The 26,043-nt window shown below is 52.2% G+C and overlaps 1 protein-coding gene and 2 long non-coding RNA genes across 5 annotated transcripts in view; 1 reads left to right on the top strand and 2 right to left on the bottom strand.

Moving 5' to 3' along the window:
- KIRREL3 (kirre like nephrin family adhesion molecule 3) overlaps window positions 1-17,099 on the top strand; it is a 572,492-nt gene extending 555,393 nt beyond the window's left edge. The window contains exons 12-17 of one of the 2 annotated variants that reach the window (XM_015116084.3): window positions 3,185-3,383; window positions 4,909-4,944; window positions 8,708-8,815; window positions 11,013-11,122; window positions 14,883-14,969; window positions 15,583-17,099. In XM_015116084.3, coding sequence (XP_014971570.3) covers window positions 3,185-3,383; window positions 4,909-4,944; window positions 8,708-8,815; window positions 11,013-11,122; window positions 14,883-14,969; window positions 15,583-16,026 — 984 coding nt within the window. In that variant the 3' untranslated portion in view covers window positions 16,027-17,099. The remainder of the gene's footprint in view (window positions 1-3,184; window positions 3,384-4,908; window positions 4,945-8,707; window positions 8,816-11,012; window positions 11,123-14,882; window positions 14,970-15,582) is intronic. The other variant, XM_015116085.3, reaches the window with a different exon arrangement.
- On the bottom strand, window positions 6-26,043 carry LOC106993521 (uncharacterized). The gene is made up of 3 exons (XR_013404379.1): window positions 25,905-26,043; window positions 1,305-1,425; window positions 6-134 (listed from the first exon to the last, which is right to left on the bottom strand). It is a non-coding gene; the product is annotated as an uncharacterized LOC106993521 (long non-coding RNA).
- On the bottom strand, window positions 21,647-25,698 carry LOC144334490 (uncharacterized). 2 transcript variants are annotated; one of them, XR_013404376.1, is made up of 4 exons: window positions 24,315-25,698; window positions 24,118-24,185; window positions 22,881-23,021; window positions 21,647-21,977 (listed from the first exon to the last, which is right to left on the bottom strand). It is a non-coding gene; the product is annotated as an uncharacterized LOC144334490 (long non-coding RNA). The 2 variants fall into 2 exon arrangements; XR_013404375.1 differs by lacking the exon at window positions 24,118-24,185.

Below are 26,043 nucleotides of genomic sequence, written 5' to 3'. Positions count from 1 at the left end.
CTGCCTTGGCTGTCTTGGAAAAGCGTCGCGAAGACAAAATTGCAGGCCTTTCTCAGAATAGGCAGTGCTCTCCCAGGATTCATCTGCCGTTCTGCTGAGCTCTGACATGAACAGTTCTGACCAAATTCCGCATCCTAAGGGCAGAGGGGCACACGAGGGTAGTGGAGAGAAAAGACAAATGACTTCTTCCCTTTCCTGGGCTCCAGGCCAGTATTTAGCAAAATCTTAGAGTGCAGTTAATAGTTAGCAACTCCTTTCTGTGCCTCCCTGAGTCCTCCTTGCCAGGTCTCCACGGCCTTTACCGTCCATGGTAGCCTGCCCTGTTACCTATCAATCATCCCCTCTAAAGTGACCATTCCAGTCTCCCTCCCTTCTTCAAAGAACTTATCCTTGCAGTGCAGCTAAGGCAACTGAGCAGTCCACCCTCAGCACCTCCTACCAGGTATTTGCTTGCCTTTTTTTTTTTTTTTGAGATGGAGTCTCGCTCTGTCACCCAGGCTGGAATGCAGTGACACAATCTCGGCTCACTGCAACCTCAACCTCCTGGGTTCAAGCAATTCTCGTGCCTCAGCCTTCTGAGTAGCTGGGATTACAGGCATCTGCCACCATGCCTGGCTAATTTTTGTATTTTCAGTAGAGACGGGGTCTTACCATGTTGGTCAGGCTGGTCTCAAACTCCTGGGCTCAATTGATCCTCCTACCCTAGCCTCCCAAAGTGCTGGGATTACAGGCATGAGCCACTGTGCCCAGCCAGCATTTGCATTTTTTTAAAGGGAGGGTCTTGCTGAGCACGGAGCCTCATGTCTGTAATCCCAGCACTTTGGAAGGCTGAGGTGGGAAGATCAATTGAGCCCAGGAGTTTGAGACGAGCCTGGGCAACATAGTGAGACCCTGTCTCTACAACAAAGTTTAAGGTGAGGGCAGAGTCTTTTTTTTCTTTCTTTCTTTCTTTTTTGAGACAGAGTCTCACTCTATCACGCAGGCTGGGTGCAATGGCGCAATCTTGGCTCACTGCGACCTCTGCCTCCTGGGTTCAAGCAATTCTCCTGCCTCGACCTCCAGTAACTGGGATTACAGGCACCTGCCACCACACTCGGCTAGTTTTTTTGTATTTTTAGTGATCCAGGGGGCAGAGTCTTGTACCCAAATCCATCTGAAACTGGAGGGATCTCAGGCATGAAAACAAAGAAAAGTGAGCATTTTATAGCACTACTGGGGAAAACTATTATTTGTAGTAATTCCCAGTGTCTGGCAAAATCCTGCTAGAAGACTGCCCAGGGGTGGAGTGGGCAGGGCAGCTGTACCTTTTCACAAGGCGGCAGTGCAGGGAGGGTGGGGTTGGCCCAGACATGGAGCAGCTGAGGTCACTCCTAATCCGTGCATGCGGGGGCTGACACCCAGGCTGCACCAGTTGAAACTGTCATCCTGTAAACGAAGATATTATTAGAGTATTATTGCCGCTACACACTTTCTCAAGCATTCAGTTCATTCGCTTTCTGAAAGATTCACAAAAAAATTGCAAGAACTCACAAATAAAACTAATACCTATGCCTCGTCATTCATTTTACTCTTTAATGTTTTTAATTATAAATGTAACACAAGCTCATTGTCAAATATTCCATTCACTCTTGGACATTTTCGCACCTTCTCTCCAGAAATATCTGATTCTAGGCCAGCGGTTCTCGCTGGCCCCAGGGGACATTTGGCAGTGCCTGGGGACACTTTGGTCGTCATTACTTGGAGGATACTCCTGGCACTGGGTGTGTAGGGGCCAGGGTGCTGCTGACATCCTGCAGTGCCTGGGACAGCCCCACAGCCAGGAATGGGTCAGTCCAGCATGACAACAGCACCGAGTTTGAGAAACTCAGTCCCTCTCATCAGCCCTGAACCAGGGTGTGCAAGGCGCTTACACGATGAGGTGCAGACAGTGTATGTGGCCGGCTCTGAAAACTGTTAACCAGCAGCCCTGTAAACTAAGGTAGACAAAGGTGATCGCAGACACAGCTCTGTAGACACATTTCTCACACAGACATACAATGTCACACAGGTAGACGCATTCATGGGGCTGCTGTCCTAACTCACACCCGCCCAGGCAGCCGCAGTCCCAGGGGACACTTGTGTGGAGGCGCAGGGCGCAGGCCAGCAGGGTGCCCACTTTGCCCCGAATGATGCTCCCCAGGCCCCCTTCTGGGATGGAAAGACCCTCTGAGGATGCCCCGGAGTATGTGTGTGTGCTTGTGCTTGTGGATTGTGTGCATGTGTGGTGTGGGTGTGTTGTCATGTATGTGTGTCATGGCATATGTGAACATGTATATCTGTCGGTGGTGTACTTGTGTGTGTGAGCACATGGTGTGTGTGTATGTCAGTGTGTGTACCTGTATGTACACATGATGGTGTGTGTATGGCGAATGCGTACATGTGTTGCAGTGTGTGTTGTACATACATGAGTGTAAGCATGCTTGTATTGTATGTGGCATATAGTGTGTGCATCTTGGTGTTTGTGTGCATGTGTACATGTATTTGGGGGAGTGTCTGTGTGTTGCGTGTAGATGTGGTATCGTGTCTGCCATGTGTATGTACATGTCTGTATCATGTTTTTAGTGTGAAGTGTGATGTGCATGTATTGTGAGGTGTGTGTGCATGTTGTGGCATGTGCACATGTATGCAGGCATGTGTGCGATGTGATGTGTTGTGTGTGATTTGGTGTGTACATATGCTGTGATGCATGTTTATGTGTGTTGTGGTACATGTACTTGCGTATGCATGTTTGTGGTGCGTGTGCACAAACCTGTGTGTATACACATTGGTGGTATGTGTATGTTGTGTGTGTTATAATGGGTGCACGTTTGTGGTGTGTGGTATGTATATAAATGTGTTGACCATGTGTGCGGTGCTGTGCATTGACATGTGTTTGCGTGTTGTGTGTGCACATGTGTACATGCATGTTTGTGCTGTGTGGGATGTTGTGCATGCACATGTGTGGTGATGTGTGTTGTGTGTGCACCTGCATGTGTGCATATTTGTGGTGTGTGGCGTGTGTGCCTGCATACATACCCGAGTGTACATGTGTTAGTGTGTGGCAGTGAGCATGAACATGAGCAGGGCAGTGGCACTGTGACTCTGGTGTGGGCGTGTCCTGGGCCCCTCTGGTGGAGTCTGCTCCTGATTCTGCACCCCCGGACAGGCCTGGTCCTGGAAGGAGAACGTTCTGGAGTCGGGGACATCGGGGCGCTACACGGTGGAGACCATCAGCACCGAGGAGGGCGTCATCTCCACCCTGACCATCAGCAACATCGTGCGGGCCGACTTCCAGACCATCTACAACTGCACGGCCTGGAACAGCTTCGGCTCCGACACTGAGATCATCCGGCTCAAGGAGCAAGGTGAGAGCTGCCAGGGCCATGAGGGAACGATGAACGATGGAACCAGAGGGGCCCTCTCCTCGCCTAGGGCAGGGCCCAGGTGGCTGCAAGGTGGGCCGGGGCCCAAGGACAAGCCACAGTGCTCCTCCTGGCCGACCACACAGCCTAGCCAGCCAGAAGCCTCCTCAGCCAGGCTCTCGCTGAAGCAAGGGCCACCAGCCTCCACCAGGAATCAAGAAAGGGAAGCACACAGCTCAGAGAGGCAGCCCTTGAGGGCGATACTTCAGTAGGAGGTGACCACAGCAATGAGCAGGCGGGTGGCAATGACAAGCTGCCCAGCAGCCTCCAGAGGCCTCGGCTTCTGCGCCCTGCCCTCCGCCGTGGGCCCTGGTCTGACACCAAAGTGCCCTTTGGGAGGTGTCATACCCGGGTGGAGCGTGGGATATACTGGCATGGGTGTGCTGGGAACCTGGCCCAGCCACAGTGAAGATGACAAGCCCATCCAGTTACTCAGACGGAAGTCCCACAGAGGGCACCCACTCCAAAGCTAAGGGGTCGGGCTTGTTTGTCCAGATCCCTAGGGCCGGGGGCTGGGCTCACACCACCTGCAGACCTAGGAGGCACAGGGACCCCTGTGCCGCAAAGGCAGCGCTGGGCAAAGCAGTCCGGTGGGTGAGAAGGAGGAGGAAGAAGGCTCACCCCACTAGCCCCCGTGCACTGACATCTCAGCTCCTGGTCAAAGATGCTCAGATCTCCAGGTCTGCTTGGAGCTCTCAGGCACAGACAGCAGGATGGGGAGCCTTGGAGGGGCCCGGAGGGGTGGCTCCGGAAGCTCCACCACAGCCAGCAGCAAGCTGGGTTCTGAGAGGGGTGGTCAATCTTGCCCTTTTGCCAGCAGGGGCTAAGCCATGGTGGACCAGGGATTCGTGCTCAGCTGGGCCTGGGCCTTTGGATGGGCCTCGGGCGCCCAGGAGGCCTCAGTCCTGGCGGTCTCTGACACCCTCTTACGTAAAGGCCCATTCGCAGGCTGTCAGACCCAGCAAGAGATTCTAGGCCAAGTGGGTGGTCTCAGTAGGGTCCCCAGGCCTCAGTGGACCACACCAGGATCACACCTATGGGTCAAATCACACAGTATCTCCCAACACCTCTTCCCTAATAGATGCTGCTTTGCATAATGCTTTGCACATAATTTGCATAATATCATCCACACATCATCCCAAACCTTCCTGGTCCCCTGTTGCCTACCCTCCGTGTCTTCTCCTTGGTGCCCCCACCCCCATGCCCTCCCCCAGGTGTTCTCACCCCAACCTCCCCAGACCCCTCCGAGACATGATTTCTCTCTCTGGTCCCTAGCCCCCTCCAGTCTCTAAGTCAGTCTGAATGAACTCCACGTTCAACTGGGCTAGCCTGGATCTGTTGGGGGTCCCAGAGACGTGACTGGGAAAGGAACCCCTCACCCAGCCCCCCTCAAGCAGCTAATCCCCAGTCCCACCCTACCCTGGCCAGCCAGGCCCTGGCTGTAGACGCTTGCTTTATTTCCAAACAGGTTCGGAAATGAAGTCGGGAGCCGGGCTGGAAGCAGGTACGGAAGGAGATGATGAGAATGGCCCTGGGCAGGGGGTGGGGGAAGGGATTTCTTGGCTAGCTGGGGAGGGAACCCAGCAGGGGGCAGGGAGGCCTGTGCTGGCCAATAATGTCTCTGCCCTCCCCCATCCTGAGGGTTTAGCGTAGTCAGAGCAGCGGGGCGGGGGGGTCCCAGCCATCTTGGGCCTAGGGACCCCAGAGACCTGTCTCCTGCCTGCCGCTGGAACCCACAACTCCTTCCGCTCTGGGACACTGGCTCTCACTCTTCCCTGCTCCATTCCTTCCATCCTTTCTCTTCGGGAGCCCTGACTCCTGGCCTCTGGGGTCAGCTGGCCTCTGGGGTCAGCTGGTCCCTGTCCTGACTGCCTTCTGCTTCCAGGCTCTCTCCGACCCTTCCTACTTCTCCACATCATCACCAGCTTGGCCACTGCTTCCCAGGACACCGGGGGCCCCAGCCCCTGCTGTGGCTTGTGCATCCATGCTTGCTGTTTGCCACCCCTCCCTACTCCTGCAGTCCCCGTGGAAGTGTCATCTCACCCCAGGCTGAGGCTGCAGGGCAGCGCCTCCCTCCCCAGGCACACACAGCAAAGCAGTCATCATGCCCCCTGGGTGGAGTTGCTCTCAACCCCACCCCCAAGCAGAAAAACAGAAAAGAGAATCAGGACCAGCATGCCAGGCTCTATGGCCATGCTGAAGACTTGAGTGGTCCTCCACCCTAGGCCTCCTGCCACACTGGCCCCTGGCCCGTGTTACCTCCTCAAGCTCTACGTGGGATCCTCGTGCCCCTGCCTCTGCCCCTCCTGGCAGACATGCCCCTATCAGAGCACCAACCCAGGGCACAGGTCGCTCACAGAGGCCCCTGCAGCCCACGCTGGGGCAACCCAGAAAGCTGCCAGCCTCCCGCTGCATTCTCCCCAGGTCCGTGCTAATGCTGAGGGTGGTGTCTCCTGTCTCCGTGTCTCCTGTGTCTGCTGACACTCATCCAGAGCTCCCTAACACCCTCTCCCGTCGGTGGCTGACTCCTGGTGCCTGGCAACCTCCTTGGATGGAGGGGAGGCTGAGCGGGGACAGCCCCTCCCTCCAGTCTCTCTCGAGGGGCCATGCAGGGAAGGCTCTGTGCAGAGAGGAGGGGCCTGCACATCACCCTAGGCCAAACCTGAGGGAGCCAGGCAAGGAAGAAACACACACAGGCAGGCTGGGGACTGGAAAGGGATGCCACCCCGGGGCGCTCACCCCCACAGGACCCCCTGCTCTCCCCCCTGCCCACCTGCCCAGGGACCATTGTCCCGCTAAGAGGGCGCCCCGCCCCCAGCCGTCAGCAGCATGTGGAAACACGGGCTGTGGATCCCAGGATCGGAAGGCACCTTCAATGCCGCTGCCCAGCTCTCCAGGCTGCAGACAAGGCACTGAGGCCCAGAGGTGTTAAGGAGCCTTCCATGGGCATACTTTGGCTCTGAGTTCTGCTGAGACAAGCCCTGTGTTTTTCCAAGGAAACTTACCAGGAATCTGAGGAGAAACCAACCCAAATCCATCCAATTCCAAAGCAGAGAGTCCATGAGCTGCCAAAGCCGTTTCCCTTTCCTCATGGAACTGAAACCTAGAGACACTGTCATCTATTGGGCAAGGCAAGCTCAGCTGAGTCCCAGCCCCTTTTCTCAGTCTGACTCTTGAACCAACTTGGGCACCTCGCGTTTCAACCCCCAAGTGTCTACCTCTTCCTCTTGGTTCCCTCCCCGTCACCCCCGCAGTTGTCCTGGCCACTAATCGGTAGGTAACGAATGGCTTCGTGTGCAAGTCCTGGGGTGGCAAAGGGATGCGCCAACTTAACAACACTGCCAGCCAGGGGCGCCAGCTTCCTCTGGCCGGAGGGCAAATGGCTGCCCCCCTACCGCCACCCTTCGATGCCTCCTCCCACCAGCATCTTCAGAGGCCAGGGTTTGAGGTCTTTCTCCTCTCTTTAAAGAAAAAGACAACAAAAGGCTTGTTGGGTTGTAACCCAGAACGGATACCTAGTTGTCCCCAGTCGCCCACACTGACGAACGCAGGGTAGGCTGGGGAGGGGCTCAGTCTTTAAAAGGAGCTTTCCTGGCCTTTAAGACTGTGAACTGCTGATCAGGCGCAGTGGCTCACGCCTGTAATCTCAGCACTTTTGGAGGCTGAGGCGGGCGGATCACCTGAGGTCAGGAGTTTGAGACCAGCCTGGCCAATATGGTGAAACCCCATCTCTACTAAAAATACAAAAATTAGCCAGGCATGGTGGTGGGCGCCTGTCATCCCAGCTATTCAAGAGGCTGAGTCAGGAGAATCACTTGAACCAGGAGGCAGAGGTTGCAGTGAGCTGAGATCATGCCACTGCACTCCAGCCTGGGCGTCACAGCCAGACTTCGTCCCAAAAATAAAGGACTGTGAACTGCTGGTGACCCCTTCCCAGGTAACAACAACAGCAAACACCAAACAGGGCTGGGTACCAGACTCTGCTCCGAGGCCTCTGCCCACACTCACCCAGCTCAAGCCCATAACAACTCTCAGAGGGGCGGTAGCATTATCTCCACTCTACAGATATAAGAAAGGCAAAGTCCATTGCTCAGAAGAAGGGATGGAGCCAGGACTCGGAGCAGCGGCAGCCTGGGTGGTACCGAGCATATGAGATATAGAGGATCTCACATGTCACTCTGTGGGTGGAGCTGGACAGGGTGGGAGTGGGGTGAGTGGAGGGGCGAGGGCAGTGACAGGAGACCTAGATTGACCCTGGCTGTGCAGCTCCTGTGTGTCCTTGGCCAAATCACTTGACTTCTCTGGACCTCAGTGAGAGCCCCAAGCTCTCCCTGCCCCAGCATTCTCTAGTTCTGTTGCTGATGGACTCCTCATGGCCCCAGATCGTGTGCTCAGGCCCCACTTGCAGCCGTAGAAGGGCCAGAGCTGTCTGGAAGATCACCCCCAACTCCATCCTTACCCTCCCTATCCCTACCCCCACTCGGCTTGGGCAGGAGACAGGCGGCAGAGACTCAGCAGGGGTGAGGCCTTGCCTGCCCAGTGTGTGGGCCTCTCTTGCCGGGAGGGGTGCAAGGATGCTCAGAGGGGAGGCCTCCAGGGAGAAGCTGCAGACCTGGAGATGGAGGGAAAGGGGCCTCTCTCCTTAAAGAGGTTGCAGTGGAGAAGCTGTAACCCTGCTCCCTGGCCCCTGAGACTTGGACACCTGAGGGCCACAACTGATGCCCAGCAGACCTGCAGGGAAGCTGCTTAGACCTGGAAATGCTAAGAGCCGGATGTCCTCTGTATTCACCCAAGAAAGGGAAGGGAAGTAGAGAACATTCTGAACAAACAAGGGCAGTGACCATAGTCGTTTTTCAAAAAAAAGCCAGGGCCTATGACTCACTGGCCAAAGTGTGATAGAGCATTCCTGTTTAATGCCAGAGAGAGTTCCATCGTGCCAGCCTCACCCTTCATCTCCGGTCCTCCTGTTCCCTGGCCCTCCCTTCTCCGTGTCTGCCTGCCTCGCTCTCCTTCCTCTGCCCTTTGCCCCAGTTCCCCCGCCCTCTCCTCCACCCACCAAGCCCCCGTGTCCTCCACCCTGGTCTTTGCAGTCCCAGCTAGAGCTGACCCCGGTTGGACTCGGCCTGTGCCTGCCCAGGCCCGACTGAGGCATTTCCCAGGAGGGCCCCATGTGGCAGGGGCTGCACCCACAGGAACGGGGTGAGATCTTGGGGGGATAGTAGGCCATTCCCCATCCCTCGTCAGCTGTGCCCGCTTCTCTCCCACAGAGTCTGTGCCGATGGCCGTCATCATTGGGGTGGCCGTAGGAGCTGGTGTGGCCTTCCTCGTCCTTATGGCAACCATCGTGGCCTTCTGCTGTGCCCGTTCCCAGAGAAGTACGGGAGGGAGATCCGGGATCTCAGGGAGGGGGACAGAGAAAAAGGCCAGGCTTAGGCTGCCCCGGAGAGCAAGTAAGCAGGAGTGCAATGAACAGGGGTCCTAACAGTGCTGTGAGCTCCTGGGCAGGGAGTGGGTCTGATGTATCGGTGTATGTGAGCCTGGGCAACATGGCTTCTGGCAGAGTGGGCAGTAGGCTGAGGTTGACCTGGACTAGATTGAGCTTCATCTGCAGGGCAGCCAGCATTTTGGATTGAACACATAGCTCTTTCGATCAGGAACTGTACAGAAAGATAGGGGGAAAAGTGGTTAAGTGGTTTGTGGTTTGATCCTTGCTCTACAAGAGCTGTTAGTCTAGGAAGACCCCATCTATACAACAAAATAAAAATAAACTAAAGAGCTGCTAGTCTCACCAGAAAAATCGGGTCACTCACATAGCTGTGGGGGAGTGGGTGGGGAAGCAATAAAGGAATTGCTTATAGCAAACTTGTAAAGGTCTTCAGTGATTACCAATAAAATTCTAGTGTTTGTGCATGCTTGAAGAATTGCATGCACCCAGGAGATATGCGTGAGAGATTGGATGGCAGAGAACAGGTGAAGACAATGGAGACACAGTGTTCCAGTCCCACCTTTTCTGCCACATGACCCTGGGCCAGCTACAGCGATTCCAGGCCTTGGCTTAATCATTTATAATGAGGATACGACCCTGATGACCCCATCTGGCACTAATATTGTATGAGTGTAATGCACAAAATCAATCACCAGGATGGTCTCCTCCTCCACTCAGCAGCCTGCACATGTCTGAAGAAAGCTGTTCCCCTTGTGTCTTCTGCACTCCGAGCTAAGCAGCCTTGGCTCTCATGACCACCCCAGCAATAATGTGGTCTCAGGACCTCCATCACCACCCTCTCAGTGGAAATTATAGGGGAGCATATAAATATATACACATACACATATATATACACACATATATATGCATATATACACACACACACATATATATGCATATATATACATATGATTTTTTTTTATAGAGAGTCTCTCTCTTTTGGCCATGCTGGAGTGCAGTGACATGATCTCAGCTCACTGCAACCTCTACCTCCCAGGTTCAAGCGATTCTCATGCCTCGGCCTCCTGAGTCACTGGGATTACAGGCGTGTGCCACCATGCCTGGCTATTTTTTAAATTTTTTGCAGAGACAGGGTTTCACCATGTTGCCCAGGCTGGTCTCGAACTCCTGGCCTCAAGTGGTCTGCCTGCCTCAGCCTCCCAAAGTGCTGGGATTACAGGCATGAGCCACAGCGCCAGCTCCTCAAGAATTTCCCTTTTTTTTTTTTTTTCTCTTTTGAGACGGAGTCTTGCCCTGTTGCCCAGGCTGGAGCGCAGTGGCACAATCTCAGCTTACTGCAACCCCCGCCTCCCGGGTTCATTCAAGTGATTCTCGTGCTCAGCCTCCCCAGTAGCTGGCATTACAGGTGCCCACCACCATGCCCAGCTCATTTTTGGATTTTTAATAGAGACAGGGTTTCACCATGTTGGTCAGGCTGGTGTCAAACTCCTGACCTCGTGATCTGCCCACCTTGGCCTCCCAAAGTGCTGGGATTACAGGCGTGAGCCACCGCATCCAGCCAAGAATGTTCTAACAGAGTTCTCCAACTAGAAACAGGCTGCCTCCTGCAGAAGTGGCAGTAAAGCTTCCATCATGGAGGCGTCCACAGAGAAGCTGCCCAGCACCTCAGGGGTGTTTCTCTTTAGATGGGGGTTGGCCATGGGCAATTTAAGGTCCTTTCCAACACTGAGATTTGTGGTTCTATGAATGGAGGGATCGGAGTCTGCCTGGTAGAGTAAGTCAGAGAAGACTTCTAGAAAGAAGTGAGAATTCAGTAGGATGAAAAGGACCTAGCTCAGTAAGGTGGACAAGTGGCTGAAGACAATCTTTCAAGCCAAGGGTGCATGGCTGAGGGGCATATGACAGGAGCCAGGCCGCCCATGGGGTCAGCCTCCTCTGAGGCCCAAATGCCCACAGCATCTCCATATGGAGGTTCTGTTGGTGGCGGGTCAGTGAAGCTGCCGAGTTCAGGGGCTGAAGGGGAAATGCAGAGGGTGGCAGAGCGGAGGCAGGGGACTGCAAGGGAGCTTGACATCTCAAAAGTAAGAACTAAATCTATCATCTACACTTTACTATTTTATCTCCAGATCTCAAAGGTGTTGTGTCAGCCAAAAATGATATCCGAGTGGAAATTGTCCACAAGGAACCGGCCTCTGGTCGGGAGGCTGAGGAGCACTCCACCATCAAGCAGCTAATGGTAAGAATGCGATTACGCCCCATCCCATCCCGTGACCCATTCCCAGAAGGTCCTGGGACTAGAGGCTTCTCAATGACCTAGATGCTTCCAAAAAGCAAAGCAGCGGTCAAGATGCCCCCCGCCCACCCCACAATAGGTGAGGCACACACTGTCAGCCAACAAATGTGATTGTGTGCCTGCTATACTGTGCTTGTGTTCTGGGAGACTCAAAGGCATCTAAGATGCAGTGCAGGCCAGGCGCAGTGGCTCACGCCTGTAATCCCAACACTTTGGGAGACCGAGTTGGGAGGATCACTTGAGGGTAGGAGTTCAAGACCAGCCTGGCCAACATGGTGAAACTGCATCTCTACTAAAAATACAAAAATTAACTGGGCGTGGTGGCAGGCGCCTGTAATCCCAGCTACTAGGGAAACTGAGGCAGGAGAATTGCTTGAACCCGGGAGGTGGAGGTTGCAGTGAGTTGAGCTCAGGCCATTGCACCCCAGCCTGGGTGAGAGCGAGACTCCATCTCAAAACAATAACAACGAAAAAGTTGCAGTCCAGCCTTCAGAGAGCCTGGCTCTTCCGTAAGGAGAAAAGACATATGCATAAATTGCCACAATATGTTGTTATATAACATATAATCCCCCCCAACCCACTGCACACACACACATAGCTATTATAGATATTCAATACAAGTCCTCTCCCTCATCCGCCACACCCCACCAAAACGAAGTCTGCACGAAACACAGGTTCCTCCTTGGGGACTGGATTGCAAGTGAACTCATCACTTCTCCAGCCACATTAAGCCTGCTCCTCCTCTTCCGAATCCCCATTTATGGGCCATCATCTACCCAGTTGTCCAGGCAGAAACCTAGACAACCATGCTAGAAGTTTCTTTTTTTTTTTTTTTTTTTTTTTTTAATTTTTAATTTTTTTTTTTTTTGAGACAGAGTCTCGCTCTGTCACCCAGGCTGGAGTGCAGTGGCCGGATCTCAGCTCACTGCAAGCTCTGCCTCCTGGGTTTATGCCATTCTCCTGCCTCAGCCTCCCGAGTAGCTGGGACTGCAGGCGCCCGCCACCTCGCCCGGCTAGTTTTTTGTATTTTTTTAGTAGAGACGGGGTTTCATGGGGTTAGCCAGGATGGTCTCGATCTCCTGACCTCGTGATCCGCCCGTCTTGGCCTCCCAAAGTGCTGGGATTACAGGCTTGAGCCACCGCGCCCGGCCTGTGCTAGAAGTTTCTAGTTGCCTTGGTTGTAACATGTTGGAGTGGAGGTGGCGAAGCAAGGGATAAAGTAGATGGGCTTTTTGGTGCCTCAGTGTCCTCATCCATGAAATGGGTCTGAAAGCCACAGTATACAGGGCTGTGGTGAGGGTGAAGTGGGCAAAACTCAGAAGGGCTTGAAGCCCATGGAACACAGTGAGTGCTCAACAAATATGAGCTATTTATGTTGCTAGAGGGTGAGCAGCTGCTGCTGTGTTAATCCTGGGGTCTTCAGAGCCTTACACAGACCCTGGTAGAGACGTTTACTGAGTCAAACTGACTTTTCCCTTGGCTACGCTTTCTCTCTCCAATTGATTTTCAGGTCCTGTCAATTCCACTTCAAAAAGTATCTCAAATGTGTGCCCCACCTGTCCTCCACCATCACTTCTTGACTTCCGGCCTCATCCTTCCTCCCCTGGATGATTACAGCAGCCTCCCAGTTGGTGTCAGCCTTCTAGTCTTTTGTCTCTTTTCTCAATCCACCCTCGAGAGCCTTGAGAAAGGAGTCTTTCTAAAATGCAAATCTGGTCCTGTTACTTGCCCACTTAAAATTCCTCGGCGGCTCCCCACATCTGCTGGACAGAGTCCAACTTCCTGGTGTGTCATCAGGGCTCCTCAGTGCCAGGCAGCCACCAACCTCTCCAGCTCCATTTTCCGGCCAAGTGCATCTGGCCTTCCAGACATGCCAGAGAGCTTGATTCCTGGCCTTCGAGTCTTTTAGACTTCAAAGGCCTGTGCACCGGCTGTTCCCTCTGCCTGCTAATTTTGTCTGTTGAATTTCACATTCTCTTATAACAATCAACTCCAAGATGTTCCGGGCTTGTCCTCCCCGCCCCTGGCAGAGCTGTGCACCTTCTGCTCTCCCAAAACACTTTGTATGTGCCTCCTTTATAGTGCATTCCCCCAGTTCCATGTTAGCTTCCCCAGTTATCCCAGAGTTCCTCGAGGGCAAAGGTCATGTTCGAGTCTACGCTCATCTGTTTCCCCCGGGGCCTAACACAGGGCCTGACACAGAGGAGTGTTTAATTTTATGAGGGAGGAAGCCACAGCCTAGACCTCAGAAGGGATGATGTCTCTATACTTAAGCTTAATCAGGTGTGTCCTTCATCCCAAATGGGACCTTGAATTCTCTCCCACTGGGACATTCTGTTTGCCTCAGACTGTCTCCACATCCCTTAGTCCAAACCCACAGCAAGAGTGTGGGCCGCTCAGCATCAGGCGGGAGCAGAAGGGACTTGCTGTGGGCTCTGGGCTAAGCCACCCCTTGAGGAGATCGTCATTCTCCCATTCCTTTCACCTCCTGGCCCCAAGACAGACCCATCTGCAAGGAGAGGCAGACTTAGCAATTGAATCTGATGGGAAAGAAGGTCTCCAATCCGGACAGTGCCAGAGCATTTACTGGAAAAATGAACCACGTGGTCTCCTTAGTGAGGAGGCAGCAGGGTGGCAGCACCTTGGCTCATTCCACGGGGCTCCAAAAAGAAACGAGGAAAGCAAGTTGCAAGAGAGAATAAACATCCCAGCCCAGAGAGTAGGAGGGAACCTACTACCTATACCATGCAACTAGCAGAGAGACACATGGCAAGCAGGTTAAGCATCACTGTGGTTATTCAGATTAATTCATACGCCCACTGTGTGTGGAGTATGCTTTTTCATCTTATGTCTAATAATTATGTTAATTTTTAGTAATTTAGAGCTAAGCCACTTTGCCTATTCCTTCAACATATACATACCATTTGAAGCAGCTCTATTGTATATCAGGCACTGTGCTAGGCATTGGCAAATCAAATAATTAAGAGATTCCATCCCAAAAGCATGCAAGGTCAGTGACCACAACATGCAAAGCACTGAACCAGGTGTGGGGGTACCCAGAGACAAGCAGGAAGTGATCCTTGCCCTCAGGCTGCTTGGCATCTCTAAGGAAGATAACTTTTCATTAGAATAACAGGTGTGGCCCATGTCGCCAGCATCTCACAGATGGTTATTCCTTGTGACTCCTTAAGGCCTGCACTAGGCCTGCACGCTGGATAAGAAACTGCCCTAAGGAGCCTGGCCGTGCCCAGTGGTTGATATTCTGAAATTATTTATCTACAAGTCCATCTCCCTGATGAGCAGAGCTGTATCTTAATGTACGTTAATCTGTGGATCCCTGATCCTTAGCAGAGCACCTGGCCGGCATTTTACAACAAACGTTCAGTGAATGGAATTGAATCAGGCATGTGAGATCTCTGGTGATGCCCTCGCCCAAGCGAGGAAAGTGTGGCCTCAGATACCTGCCCCTTGCCTCCCCTAACTGCCCCTCACCTCACCGACCTACCCATCCCCCTCAGCTGCTTCCCTGTCTCCTAGGATGGGGGTCCAGGAACTCATCCTGAGTCTTCCACATGGTCCAGGCAGTGAGGGGTTGTGGGGCTTATATAGGGCAATCTTTTGAGTTTCTGATCTCATCTTTTCCCTGGGGGAAGTGGAGGTGTAGCCACCTCCGATCCACTGAGCAGCCTTTTTTGGGTTGCAGATGGACCGGGGTGAATTCCAGCAAGACTCAGTCCTGAAACAGCTGGAGGTGCTCAAAGAAGAGGAGAAAGAGTTTCAGAACCTGAAGGTAAGAAGGGCCCCAGGTTATAAGACACAGCCGTGGAAGCCGGTCTTAAGCTCTGATGGCCCAAACCCCAAATCTATACAACAAATGACAGCAAGTCGAGAAGAGAAGGCCAGAGGCCAGCTTGGTGGCAGGTACCCGTCCCTGCCTAAGGCACCTGCTTTCCCCACCCCAACGCTGAGGAGGCTGAGAGAGCTAATGCTGAGACTCCCCAGTTCTCTTCCACAGCCTCCTCACATGTAGATTCAAAATGAAGCATCCATGTTCTGGATAAAAACAATTAAAAAGTCTGATTTTCAAATGACCTTGCATCACCCTGACATAAACCCAGTCAAGAGCCTCTGCTTCCCTCCTTTGGCCCTCAGCCCTCACCCTTGCCGGCCCTCCCCTCCTGGGGTCCGCAGTTCCCCTTCTGCCATCTCCTGCTCAGTGTCCTTCTGCCCCTGCACCCTCCCCGCAGCTGTTCACCCCCGAGTTTGCTCCCTACCAGGTCACTCCCTTCCTCCTGTTTTCCCTCTTCCCTCCCCGCATAAGAGGACGGGCTCAGCCTGGAAACCCCAGTCACGTTCAGTGGAGGCTCCACCAGGTGATGCTTCTCTTTCTCTCGCCCACCCAGGACCCCACCAATGGCTACTACAGCGTCAACACCTTCAAAGAGCACCACTCAACCCCAACCATCTCCCTCTCCAGCTGCCAGCCCGACCTGCGTCCTGCGGGCAAGCAGCGTGTGCCCACAGGCATGTCCTTCACCAACATCTATAGCACCCTGAGCGGCCAGGGCCGCCTCTACGACTACGGGCAGCGGTTCGTGCTGGGGATGGGCAGCTCGTCCATCGAGCTTTGTGAGCGGGAGTTCCAGAGAGGCTCCCTCAGCGACAGCAGCTCCTTCCTGGACACGCAGTGTGACAGCAGCGTCAGCAGCAGCGGCAAGCAGGACGGCTATGTGCAGTTCGACAAGGCCAGCAAGGCTTCTGCCTCCTCCTCCCACCACTCCCAGTCCTCGTCCCAGAACTCTGACCCCAGTCGACCCCTGCAGCGGCGGATGCAGACTCACGTCTAAGGATCACACACTGCGGGTGGGATGGGCCAGGGAAGAGGGCAGGGCAGGTTCCGGTTGTCCAGGGACGAGGGGTACTTTGCAGAGGACCCCAGAACTGGCCACCTGCAGGACAGCCTCCCAGCGCCTCTGCCACCGCCTTCCTTCGAAGCTCTGATCAAGCACAAATCTGGGTCCCCAGGTGCGGTGTGCCAGAGGTGGGCGGGTGGGGAGACAGAGGGCGCGGCCGAGTGCGCTGTGCTCAGTGCTGGACGCCATGTCCCCGGCCCTTTCCTGGAGGCCCCTCTACCACCTGCTCTGCCCACAGGCACAAGTGGCAGCTAGAACTTTGCTTTCACGAAACTGCGGTCCACTCTCTGGACTCTCCGTGGGCTCTCCCCCTCGCTGACCACAAGCCCTCCCTGCCCCTGTGCCTGTGCTCCCATACAGCCCTGGGGAGAAGGGGATGAGGTCTTCCCAGCACTGAGCCGCCCCAGAAACCCCGGCTCCCCACGGCTGCTCATAGCCCATACCCTGGAGGCTGAGAAGCCAGAAATGGCCTTGGCTAAAGGAGCCTCCCTCTCACCAGGATGGCCGGGAGCCCACCCCCAATTTGTTTGGTGTTTCGTGTCCATACTCTTGCAGTTCTGTCCTTGGACTTGATGCCTCTGAACTCTGTGGTGGGACCGGCCCCACCAGAGCCTGGTGCACTGGGGGGAGGGAGGGAGGAGGGAGCCTGTGCTTACGGAGCACCTGGCCCGGCGTGCCCCTCCTGGGCTGTGTGACCCCAGCCTCCCCACCCACCTCCTGCTTTGTGTACTCCTCCCCTCCCCCTCAGCACAATCGGAGTTAATATGAGAAGTGCGGGAGCTTCTCTGGTCAGGGTTCTCTGAACAGTTGTGGAGAGAGTGCTTCCTGCGAGGTGTGGCATTTGAAGGGGCTGGAGGGCAGGTCTTTAAGATGGCGAGACTGCCCTTCTCAGCTGATAAACACACGCTCCTGTCTTCAGTAAGGCTCCACGAGAAGAGAGGAAGTATATCTACACCTCACCCCTCCCAGCCACCACCTGAGAATAAATGTTAGGGACAGTACTCCAACATGTTTGTTCTGTTCTTTTGTTCCTACAAAGCACCACAGGAAGAACCCAAGAGCTCATAGAACGCGTTGGGGACCCAAGGTTCTCTGCCCTCCTTTGATTCAATCTTCCTAGACATTGAAGGCAGTTGACAGCTCTGGTTGCAGTGGCAATAAAATCTACAGGCTGAGTCCTCTCCTTTGCGGGTAGACCCAATCCAGAGGACGCGTGGGACTCACCAACCACCTGACTCAGTCAAATATAGCTCAGAGGCAGAGTGGTCACACTAGACACTGGCCAGGCCATTCCGGACCTTTCCTCTCAGCAATATTCAGCAGGGAAAATTTCCTCCTCTAAAGGTTCAGAGAACAAGACCCCCTAGAAAGAGTCTAGACCACCAGGCACCCTAACACTTTAATATACAACTCAAATAATGTTCTAAGAAGAGCCTTGATGTGGTCATGGCAGATGGGATGGATAAACAGGGGCAAGTTCGAGTGCTCGTTGAGGGACTGGGATCCAAATGGAACTTTAAAGAACCCAAATTGTCCCTAAGGTGGGTTGGAGGTTCCTCGTCAGTTTTAAACCTTTCTTCTCCAACCTTCCCTGGTAGTCCTTACTCATCATGGGAACCTTCACCACACCAGCTTGTGCTGCTTTCCAGACACTGATTCCTTGGATGGTCCCAATCCACAGATTCTATACACAGCCTACATAGCTCCTCCACTCAGAGGAATTTTCTGTTTCAATCATATTTCCAAGTGCTTCAAAATTTCCCAGAAACCTGGCTAGCTTCCTTTGCAGCCCCCAAGCCTGAGGGAGTAAAAACTGATCAGAAATGGTAAGTGCACGTCCACAGCCCACATTCTGCTGCTGGTACCATGCTGGCCTAGCATAGACATCAGGATGCTGGCCCCTGCCCCCTCTAGGTTAATCTCAGCAAGCGTTCTTTCTTTCTTTCCATATATGTTTTCCCTTGGCTAACAGAGAACAAAGATCCAAGACCATATGCACAATGCCTTGGTGTGCTGGAATAAGGAAAAGATGACTTTAGAGGATCTGTCCATTTACTTCTCTTATTTCTCCTGGTCTTCCCACCTTGGATATGGGTAGACCATCTACCTCCTAGTCCTCAACACAGCTGACCCTGCCCCTTGCTCCTGCTATACACACATGCACACAGAGGAGGAGAGAGAGAGAGACAGAGAGAGAGAGCGAGAGCGCACTAATAGGGTGGAGGTGTCCATCCTTCCATTCTTTCCTGGGAGCCAAAGTTATAAACCAGCAGAATGGGGAAGAAATGTGTTCTATAAAATGAGCCCTTCTTCCTGTCCCTCAGCACACCCAGGGTAAGAATGTGGACTGAGCAGAGCGCTCCAGGGCAAGTGCAAACACTAGGCTGCCGGATGCCCAACCCTCTGAGCGCTCTCCAAGGCCCAATGCAGGGAAGAATAGCCCAAGGGATAGGAGGTCGCAAGGATGATCTTTGTGAGAGACAAGAGCAGAGAGGGAAAAAATGAGGGGGATGTGGAGGACTCTGGGGCACTGAGAAGCCCGGATTGAGCTGGGTGCATCCCTCAGCTGTCTCCAGCACTATCTACTTCTCACAAAGGAGTGGGGGGCAGAAAAGCTGGTGAAGGGAGGTGCCAAGAAACAAAGGCAGTGGGAATCCCCGAATTCCCCTGTAGGTGATTTCACATTAAATAAAACGAGTGCTCTACATTTGTAATCTTATTTAATCCTCACAACTCTACAAAGTATCACCGTTTTACAAATGTGGGTTGAGGCTTAAAGAAGTCAAAAAACTTGCCCAGGGTCAAGCGCTAACGAGTGACAAACATGAGATTTAAACACACATGATTTCCGCCACGAGATGTTTCCGCCGTACAGTGAAAACTCCAGGCCACACTCATCGTAGAATGTGGCTGGAAGTGGCTGATGGTAAAGGCCATGCGCTCTGGTGCAGGCCAGGCAAGAACAAGCATAGCTCCATGAGGAAGGCAAGACTGGCTTCCTCCACCCTAAGTCCTCAAATGACCTGAAAGACCGCAACGCTCTGGGAAACAAAGCTATTCTGTGTATCAAATCACCCCCACCTCTACCAAAGCCAGCATCCAGTCTTCCAATAGCTTTAAACTTCATTACTGGCTCAGAGTCACTGGATGGGAGCCCAGTCTCTAATTCTCAGGTTCAAGATCAGTCTGCCAAGGCCAGGGTTATTTCCACCACCTCTTCTACTTTCATGGAATAGGAAGTACTTTCACGGGAAGAGCAAAAATGTCACATCAAATCCGTTTCTGACGAAGCCTTTTTGAACAAATTATATAAAGCAAGAGGCCATGAAGCCGATTTTAAGTTTCCAGAATGGAAAGGAGCCAGGGAAATGAAAATAAACATGGTGCAGTCCTTGGGAGATTTCTTAGAACAGGACAAAGGAGCCGACCAAAATTCTCTTTCTCATTTCCTAGTTGGAGAGGAGTCCATGCTGCTTGGGGCATTTGCTATTATGGAATCAGAACCAAAGGCACAAGGTACACACACGCGTGTGCGCGCGCACACACACACACATTTGATTAGTTCTTCCCAGGTATTATGTGTGTGGTTTGTCCTGGCACCAGAAAAAAAAAAAAGATAAAAGGGAGTCTTGAGATTAGTTTATTCTCTGGGATCTTTCCCTATAAAACACACTTGTTACTGAAATAAAAATATAAAATTTAAATAAAGACTATCTTAATTTGCAAATTTTTTTTTTTTTTTTTGAGACGGAGTCTCGCTCTGTCGCCCGGGCTGGAGTGCAGTGGCTGGATCTCAGCTCACTGCAAGCTCCGCCTCCTGGGTTTACGCCATTCTCCTGCCTCAGCCTCCTGTGTAGCTGGGACTACAGGCGCCCGTCACCAAACCCGGCTAGTTTTTTGTATTTTTTAGTAGAGACGGGGTTTCACCGTGTTAGCCAGGATGGTCTTGATCTCCTGACCTCGTCATCCGCCCATCTCCGCCTCCCAAAGTGCTGGGATTACAGGCTTGAGCCACCGCGCCCGGCGGCAAATATTTTTTATTTTAAATGCTCCTTGGTGTGCATATCTAAAGAAACAAACATTTAGATGTAGACCAATGACAACTAAATCTTAAATTTCACTTCCCCTTTCAAAACCTCTTTTGAAAGCCTCTTATCTAAGTTGTTCTTAGGAACTGTAACCACATACCAGCGATTTGCAGCTTTCAAATCAAAATTAGCAGCAGTCTCTGGGAGTCATTGATAAAGAGTTCGTTCACTGATAGCCGCCTGTCATTTCCAGTGAGCCTCCAACCATCTTTTCCCCGACTCCTTATGTTTCAGTGCTCCTAACCAGGTCATAAACAGAGAAAAATTTAAAAAATTTTAAACGCTCCTCTTCTTTCTAGAAATAAGGAATTGTTTTCCTGGCCAAGTCCATGTTTGCTGCAAAACCATTAATTATTTCCCTCTCTAACTGCCATTCTTCCTTGGCCCTCCTCCCATCCTCACTAACAGCAAGTTCTTTGACATACACTGAAAGCTTTCATTACTACAAGCCCTAAAGTTTTCCTACTCCCACAGCCTCCATCTTTAAAAGGCCTTCTGTGAATATACACCATTCACAAGATACATCACCAAATTGTCATCTACCTCCCTGGTTATATTTATGTCTCTGCCAATATCTGCCTGCCACTCTATGTTCCCAGTGCTTTTCTCGGAAACAGTCCACTCAGCCCACCCACGGGGCTGAGACATCCTCAATCCCTGAGTAGAGAGCTTCCTTGAGTTCCCTGATTGGAGAGTACCAGACAAGAAATAGCATTTCCTTCCGCTGTTCCTTAACCTTACGGCCCTTGGCAATATCTTGGAATGCTGAAAACATTCAAAAAATGGTTCTTTCTAACTGTCTTCTTTATGGTGCTCTATTAATGCTCAAAAAGAAGGTTAGTGAGGTCTCAGGAAGTCCAGATGTTCCTGGAAAGAACTGGAGTTTAATTAAATGGAGCTTATCTGAAATCTATTCCCAATTATGCAAGAGAAAAAGTACTATTCTGGATAAAAGCTGAATATAGGAAGGGATTCATCCCTCTGAAGATCACTTTTTTCTTTTTTTTTTTTTTTGAGACAGAGTCTCGCCCTATTGCCCAGGCTGAAGTGCAGTGGTGTGATCTTATCTCACTGCAAGCTCCACCCCCGCGTTCAAATGATTCTCCTGCCTTAGCCTGCCAAGTAGCTGGGATTACAGGTGCCCACCACCATGGCCAGTTAATTTTTTTTGTATTTTTAGTAGAGATGGGGGTTTCACCATGTTGGCTAGGCTGGTCTCGTACTCCTGACCTCAGGTGATCCACCCGCCTCGGCCTCCCAAAGTGCTGTGATTACAGGCGTGAGCTACCATGCCCAGTCTGAAGATGAGACTTTCAATGAGACAAAGTCCAGGTGGACTAAAGTTACCACCTTCACTACCTTTGGAAGGAAATTAAAGGGCTAGGCTCTGCTACCCAAGGACTAGGAAGTACATTTGAGACATTAATGTGTGACGTCCGTCCGTCTGAAGAGACGACCAAACAGGCTTTGTGTAAGCAACAAGGCTGTTTATTTCATGTGGGTACAGTCGGGCTGAGTCTGAAAAGAGAGTCAGCAAAGGGGGATGGGATTATCATTAGTTCTTATAGGTTTGGGATAGGCGTACAAATTACCTTCTTAAGGGCGGAGGAGAATATACTGTTATCAGTTAGGGTGGGGAAGGAACAAATCACAGTGGTGAAAAGTCATCAGTTAAGGCTATTTTCAGTTCTTTTGTGGATCTTCAGTTGCTTCAGGCCATCTGGATGTATACGTGCAGGTCACAGGGGATATGATGGCTTAGCTTGGGCTCAGAGGCCTGACATAATGGGCATTGCACTTCAGAGAATAAAAGAAGAAGACAAGTAGAGATAAAGTGATATAGATAAGGATTTAAGCAGAATTTTCAGATAAGGGATTCCTATTTGACTTTTAATATAAATGAAAAGTTTCTCGGCCGGGTGTGGTGGCTCATGCCTGTAATCCCAACACTTTGGGAGACCGAGGCGGGTGGATCACGAGGTCAGGAGATCGAGACCATGGTGAAACTCCGTCTCTACTAACAATACAAAAAATTAGCCAGGCATGGTGGCAGGCACCTGTACTCCCAGCTACTCGGGAGGCTGAGGCAGGAGAATGGGGTGAACCCTGGTGGTGGAGCCGAGATCGCGTCACTGCACTCCAGCCTGGGAGACACAGTGAGACTCCGTCTCAAAAAAATAAAATAAAATAAAAATAAATAAATAAAAGTTTCTCTAGCTCTCCTGCCACGCAAGGGCTCCATCAGTGCAACATAAATTCACTGAGAAAAAGAGCACAGACCTGAAGGGTATCTCCAACCAGACTCCACTAGCTCTATGCTTAGTAAGAAGAGAAACAGGAGGAGACACTCCTTAAGTGTGAAAGTTGGTGATGTGTGTAAACAGTGTTTTGGGAAGACTCAGAATGATAGATGGTTCTGGACTAACTCAGTTCAGCAATTCCAACTCCAAACCCCTAGGGTTGTTTCAACATCTGAGACTGCTCTCATTCTCTCCACCCAGCTCTACCCTCCCAGCTTTCCAAGGCTCTTGAGAGGAAGCTGTATCTCTTTTCAGGTGGTGGGGGTCTAAATTGTTAGCCTTCCCTGGGAACCCGAAATGGGGCAAAAAACAGCACCTGCCTCCCGAAGTTCATTTTTCCCTAAAAAATTTTTGCCAAGCCCTGTTTTAATAACCCTCTTTGCACTGTGGTCTCTCCCACCTGCTTCACACCATCTGCAGTCCCTTGAAGTGAAGAAGTGGAACCTTCCCATACATTTGAGCTTCTCAAAAATCTGTCATCTAATGAGACTCAAGGCTCATCTCCTCTTCTTATTTATTGGGTGCAGGATCCCAAAAATCTCTAACAAGAGAGATAAACTCAATGAGAATGAACTGGACAGGAAAACTGGCTATAACTACAGACAGACAGACACACACCCACACCCACACCACCTGCATACCCTCCTTAAACTTATAGGTCAGAAAGGTCTGATTTCTTGGAACCACATCTGGTACAGAATCATGGGAATGTTGGAAACTAACAAACAGTTTTCTGAAGCTATAACGAAGACTTCAAAAAGGTTGGAGAGATCAGAACAGAGCTGACAAACTCAGGTTACACTTCTCAACCTTTGTTTAGGGATCTACTGTGGCATGCTAGGTACCATCGAAATGGATAGTGTCTCCCAAGAAAACTCTTTCCCCAAGAATCCCTAAAGGTGTCCGACTTCAACTTGAAAACCGCTGACAGCCGAGCGCGGTGGCTCATGCCCATAATCCCAACACTTTGGGAAGCTGAGGGTGGGTGGATCACCTGAGGTCAGGAGTTTGAGACCAGCCTGGTCAACATGATGAAACGCCATCTCTACTAAAAATACAAAAATTAGCTGGGTGCCTGTAATCCCAGCTACTCGGGAGGCTGAGGCAGGAGAATCCATTGAACCTGGGGGGTGGAGGTTGCAGTGAGCTGAGATCGTGCCATTGCACTCTAGCCTGGGTGACAGGAGTGAAACCCTGTCTCAAAAAAAAAAAGAAAAAAGAAAAAGAAAAAAAGAAAACCACCAATAGAAAGCAGTTTAAACAATGTTCATGGTTTGATTACGCAAAGCCTGTGTTGCAGTCATTTCACTGATGTCTTACCTTCCCCTGCCTAGCTTGTGGGTGATTTGAAGACAAAGACTTTTCTGTAACCAGCCATGTTACTTCCTGGACAAGTATTTGGCCCTACAAATGTACCTAACCTGTTTCATACCCTCTGGCATTTTCCATGATGCAAGGCAGCTTTCCAATTAATATTGATATCATACTTTACAGTCTACAAAATGTTTTTATGATCATATTCCCATTAGGTCCTTAAAACCTCATTGTGAGAGAGACATGCATAATCATTCTTCTGCAGATGGAGAAGCAGAGGTTTACTCGGCTAATTAAACGACAGAGTAGGGAGTTGAACTCACAGTCCAACCGTGTCCCTATTTGGTGTGCACCGCTTCCAAGCTCAAACTCTTCGTAGGCTAGGCAGCCTCTGGAGGAAAGCAACGGAATGTATTTATGTCCTTGGAAAATGTAAATAAAACCTTAAGCGTCCAAACTTAAGGCACCCCATGTGATGTGAACATAGAGTAACACTTAAACGTGTTCCTGTGGTACAGACCTTGACTCTTATCCTGCCCAGCAAGGTGATGGAGGGGGGAGTCCCTTCTCCTCTCCGGGCCTCAGTTTCCCCTCTGTGGACTTTCAGAATCTAAATTCAATGGGGCAGAGCTCTTCCACTCCCTCGCAGCCTAAGGCGGTTTCACCTCCGCCTCTGCGGTGAACCCAAAGCAGGTCGTAAGACGGAGGCCCAGCGAGAGTTCGGAGGCGGGCGGCTCCCCAGTCCGCCCGGCCTCCCCTGAGCCGTCGCCAAGCCTTGAGCCGCTTGCCAGGGAGGGGCCGGCCGGGGCGCAGGGGCCAGCATCCCGAGAAGCCCGGGGAGGAGGCCGGCAACCTGGACGAAGCCCGGCCGGCCCTGCGAGATTCCAGGCGGGTTCCCACGGCCGCGAGGGTCGACGCGGCGCCGGTGCGGACAGCGCTTGCACGGCCCGCCGCCAGGGCGGGGCCATCTGCATCAGTAGCCCCTCCCCCGCCCAACGCCCGCCCGCCCGCCCGGGGGGGGGGGCGGGGGAACTGCGCGTGCGCCTAATTAACGCCGCCTAAGGACGCCGGGGATTAGCGCAGGCTTGACACGCAGACCGTAGACTCAAGAGGCTCGTACGATGATCCTTGGGTCTAGATTCCTAGAGCGGTGCTTCTGGGTGCTTGATGAAATTCCAGATTCGTGGGTCCTGTCCCCAGCAGCCTGGGTGAGACCCGGGAATCTCCATTCCCAGGTCTCCCTAGGTAATTCCCAGATAAGCGGTTCTCCTTAGCTGGACCCACCCTTTTGTTGCAGAGAAATGACTGGCCCACGTACTTACAGAATAAGGCGACAGAGGCTGGTTGAGAACCCAGATCTCCTGACTTGCCCTCAAGCACGTGCCCTACTGTGCTCTTTCCCTTGCTCATTTCCAGGGCATGGTTTAATCAATCCCAGGCAGGCTGGCAGGCAGTTCATTCGCATTGGTTGGGCTAATTGAAGACTTAAAGTCCCTTTCCCAGAAAACCAAAGAACCCCATCCAACAGCCCCACATCAAAGCTCCACTCTCAGCTCCGACCCTTGGCCAGTATTGCCTCAATATGCGTAGGATGTTGGGCACCCAGGAGAAAGCTATCCCCACCTCCCAAGCAAACAATGGCCTATTTGGGTGCACACACACCCCACATTCGCAGTCTTCTCAGTATGTGAGCAGGAAGGACTGTCTGCACACGTAATCACAAACAACCCACCAAGAATGTAAAATGCTCCCATGTCTACATGTGTGCGTGTGTGGAGTTTGGAGGGGTCTGACCCACCCCTGTGTGCCGGATTCTGGCTTGAGTTTAGGCACGTTCAGTAACAGGCAGTGGCCTCAGTCCAGGCCAGCTGGATCATGTATGCAGACAGCCATTCTCAATGGCCCTGGATGGGGAAAAGGACACTCCTTTGCATCTCTGCATGAGCGGCAGCTGGGGATGCATCAGGGGTGAGCAGAGTTGAGACCCCCCCCCCCCACTCACAACCCCTGCTGTTTGCAGGCTCCCTCCCCAGGACACAGCCTTCAAGACAAAGGGTGCCCGTGTGGAGGGGAGCGGGCTTGGGGCTGCAGATGCTGGGGCTCTACTCACCCTCAGAACTCCCATCTCCCTGAGCAAAGCGGCCAGGCCACTGAGAGAGCAGGCCTTCTATTCCCTGGGAGGGTCCTTGGGGCCATTCTGGGGGATGAGGTGGGTGTCCTCAAGGCCATTCCAACACTCTGTGGAGAAC

This window comes from Macaca mulatta, chromosome 14 (assembly GCF_049350105.2).
Source record: "Macaca mulatta isolate MMU2019108-1 chromosome 14, T2T-MMU8v2.0, whole genome shotgun sequence".
Lineage (NCBI taxonomy): Eukaryota > Metazoa > Chordata > Mammalia > Primates > Cercopithecidae > Macaca > Macaca mulatta.
Note: the sequence above shows the minus strand (reverse complement) of the source record. Positions and strands in the feature narration are given on the sequence as shown.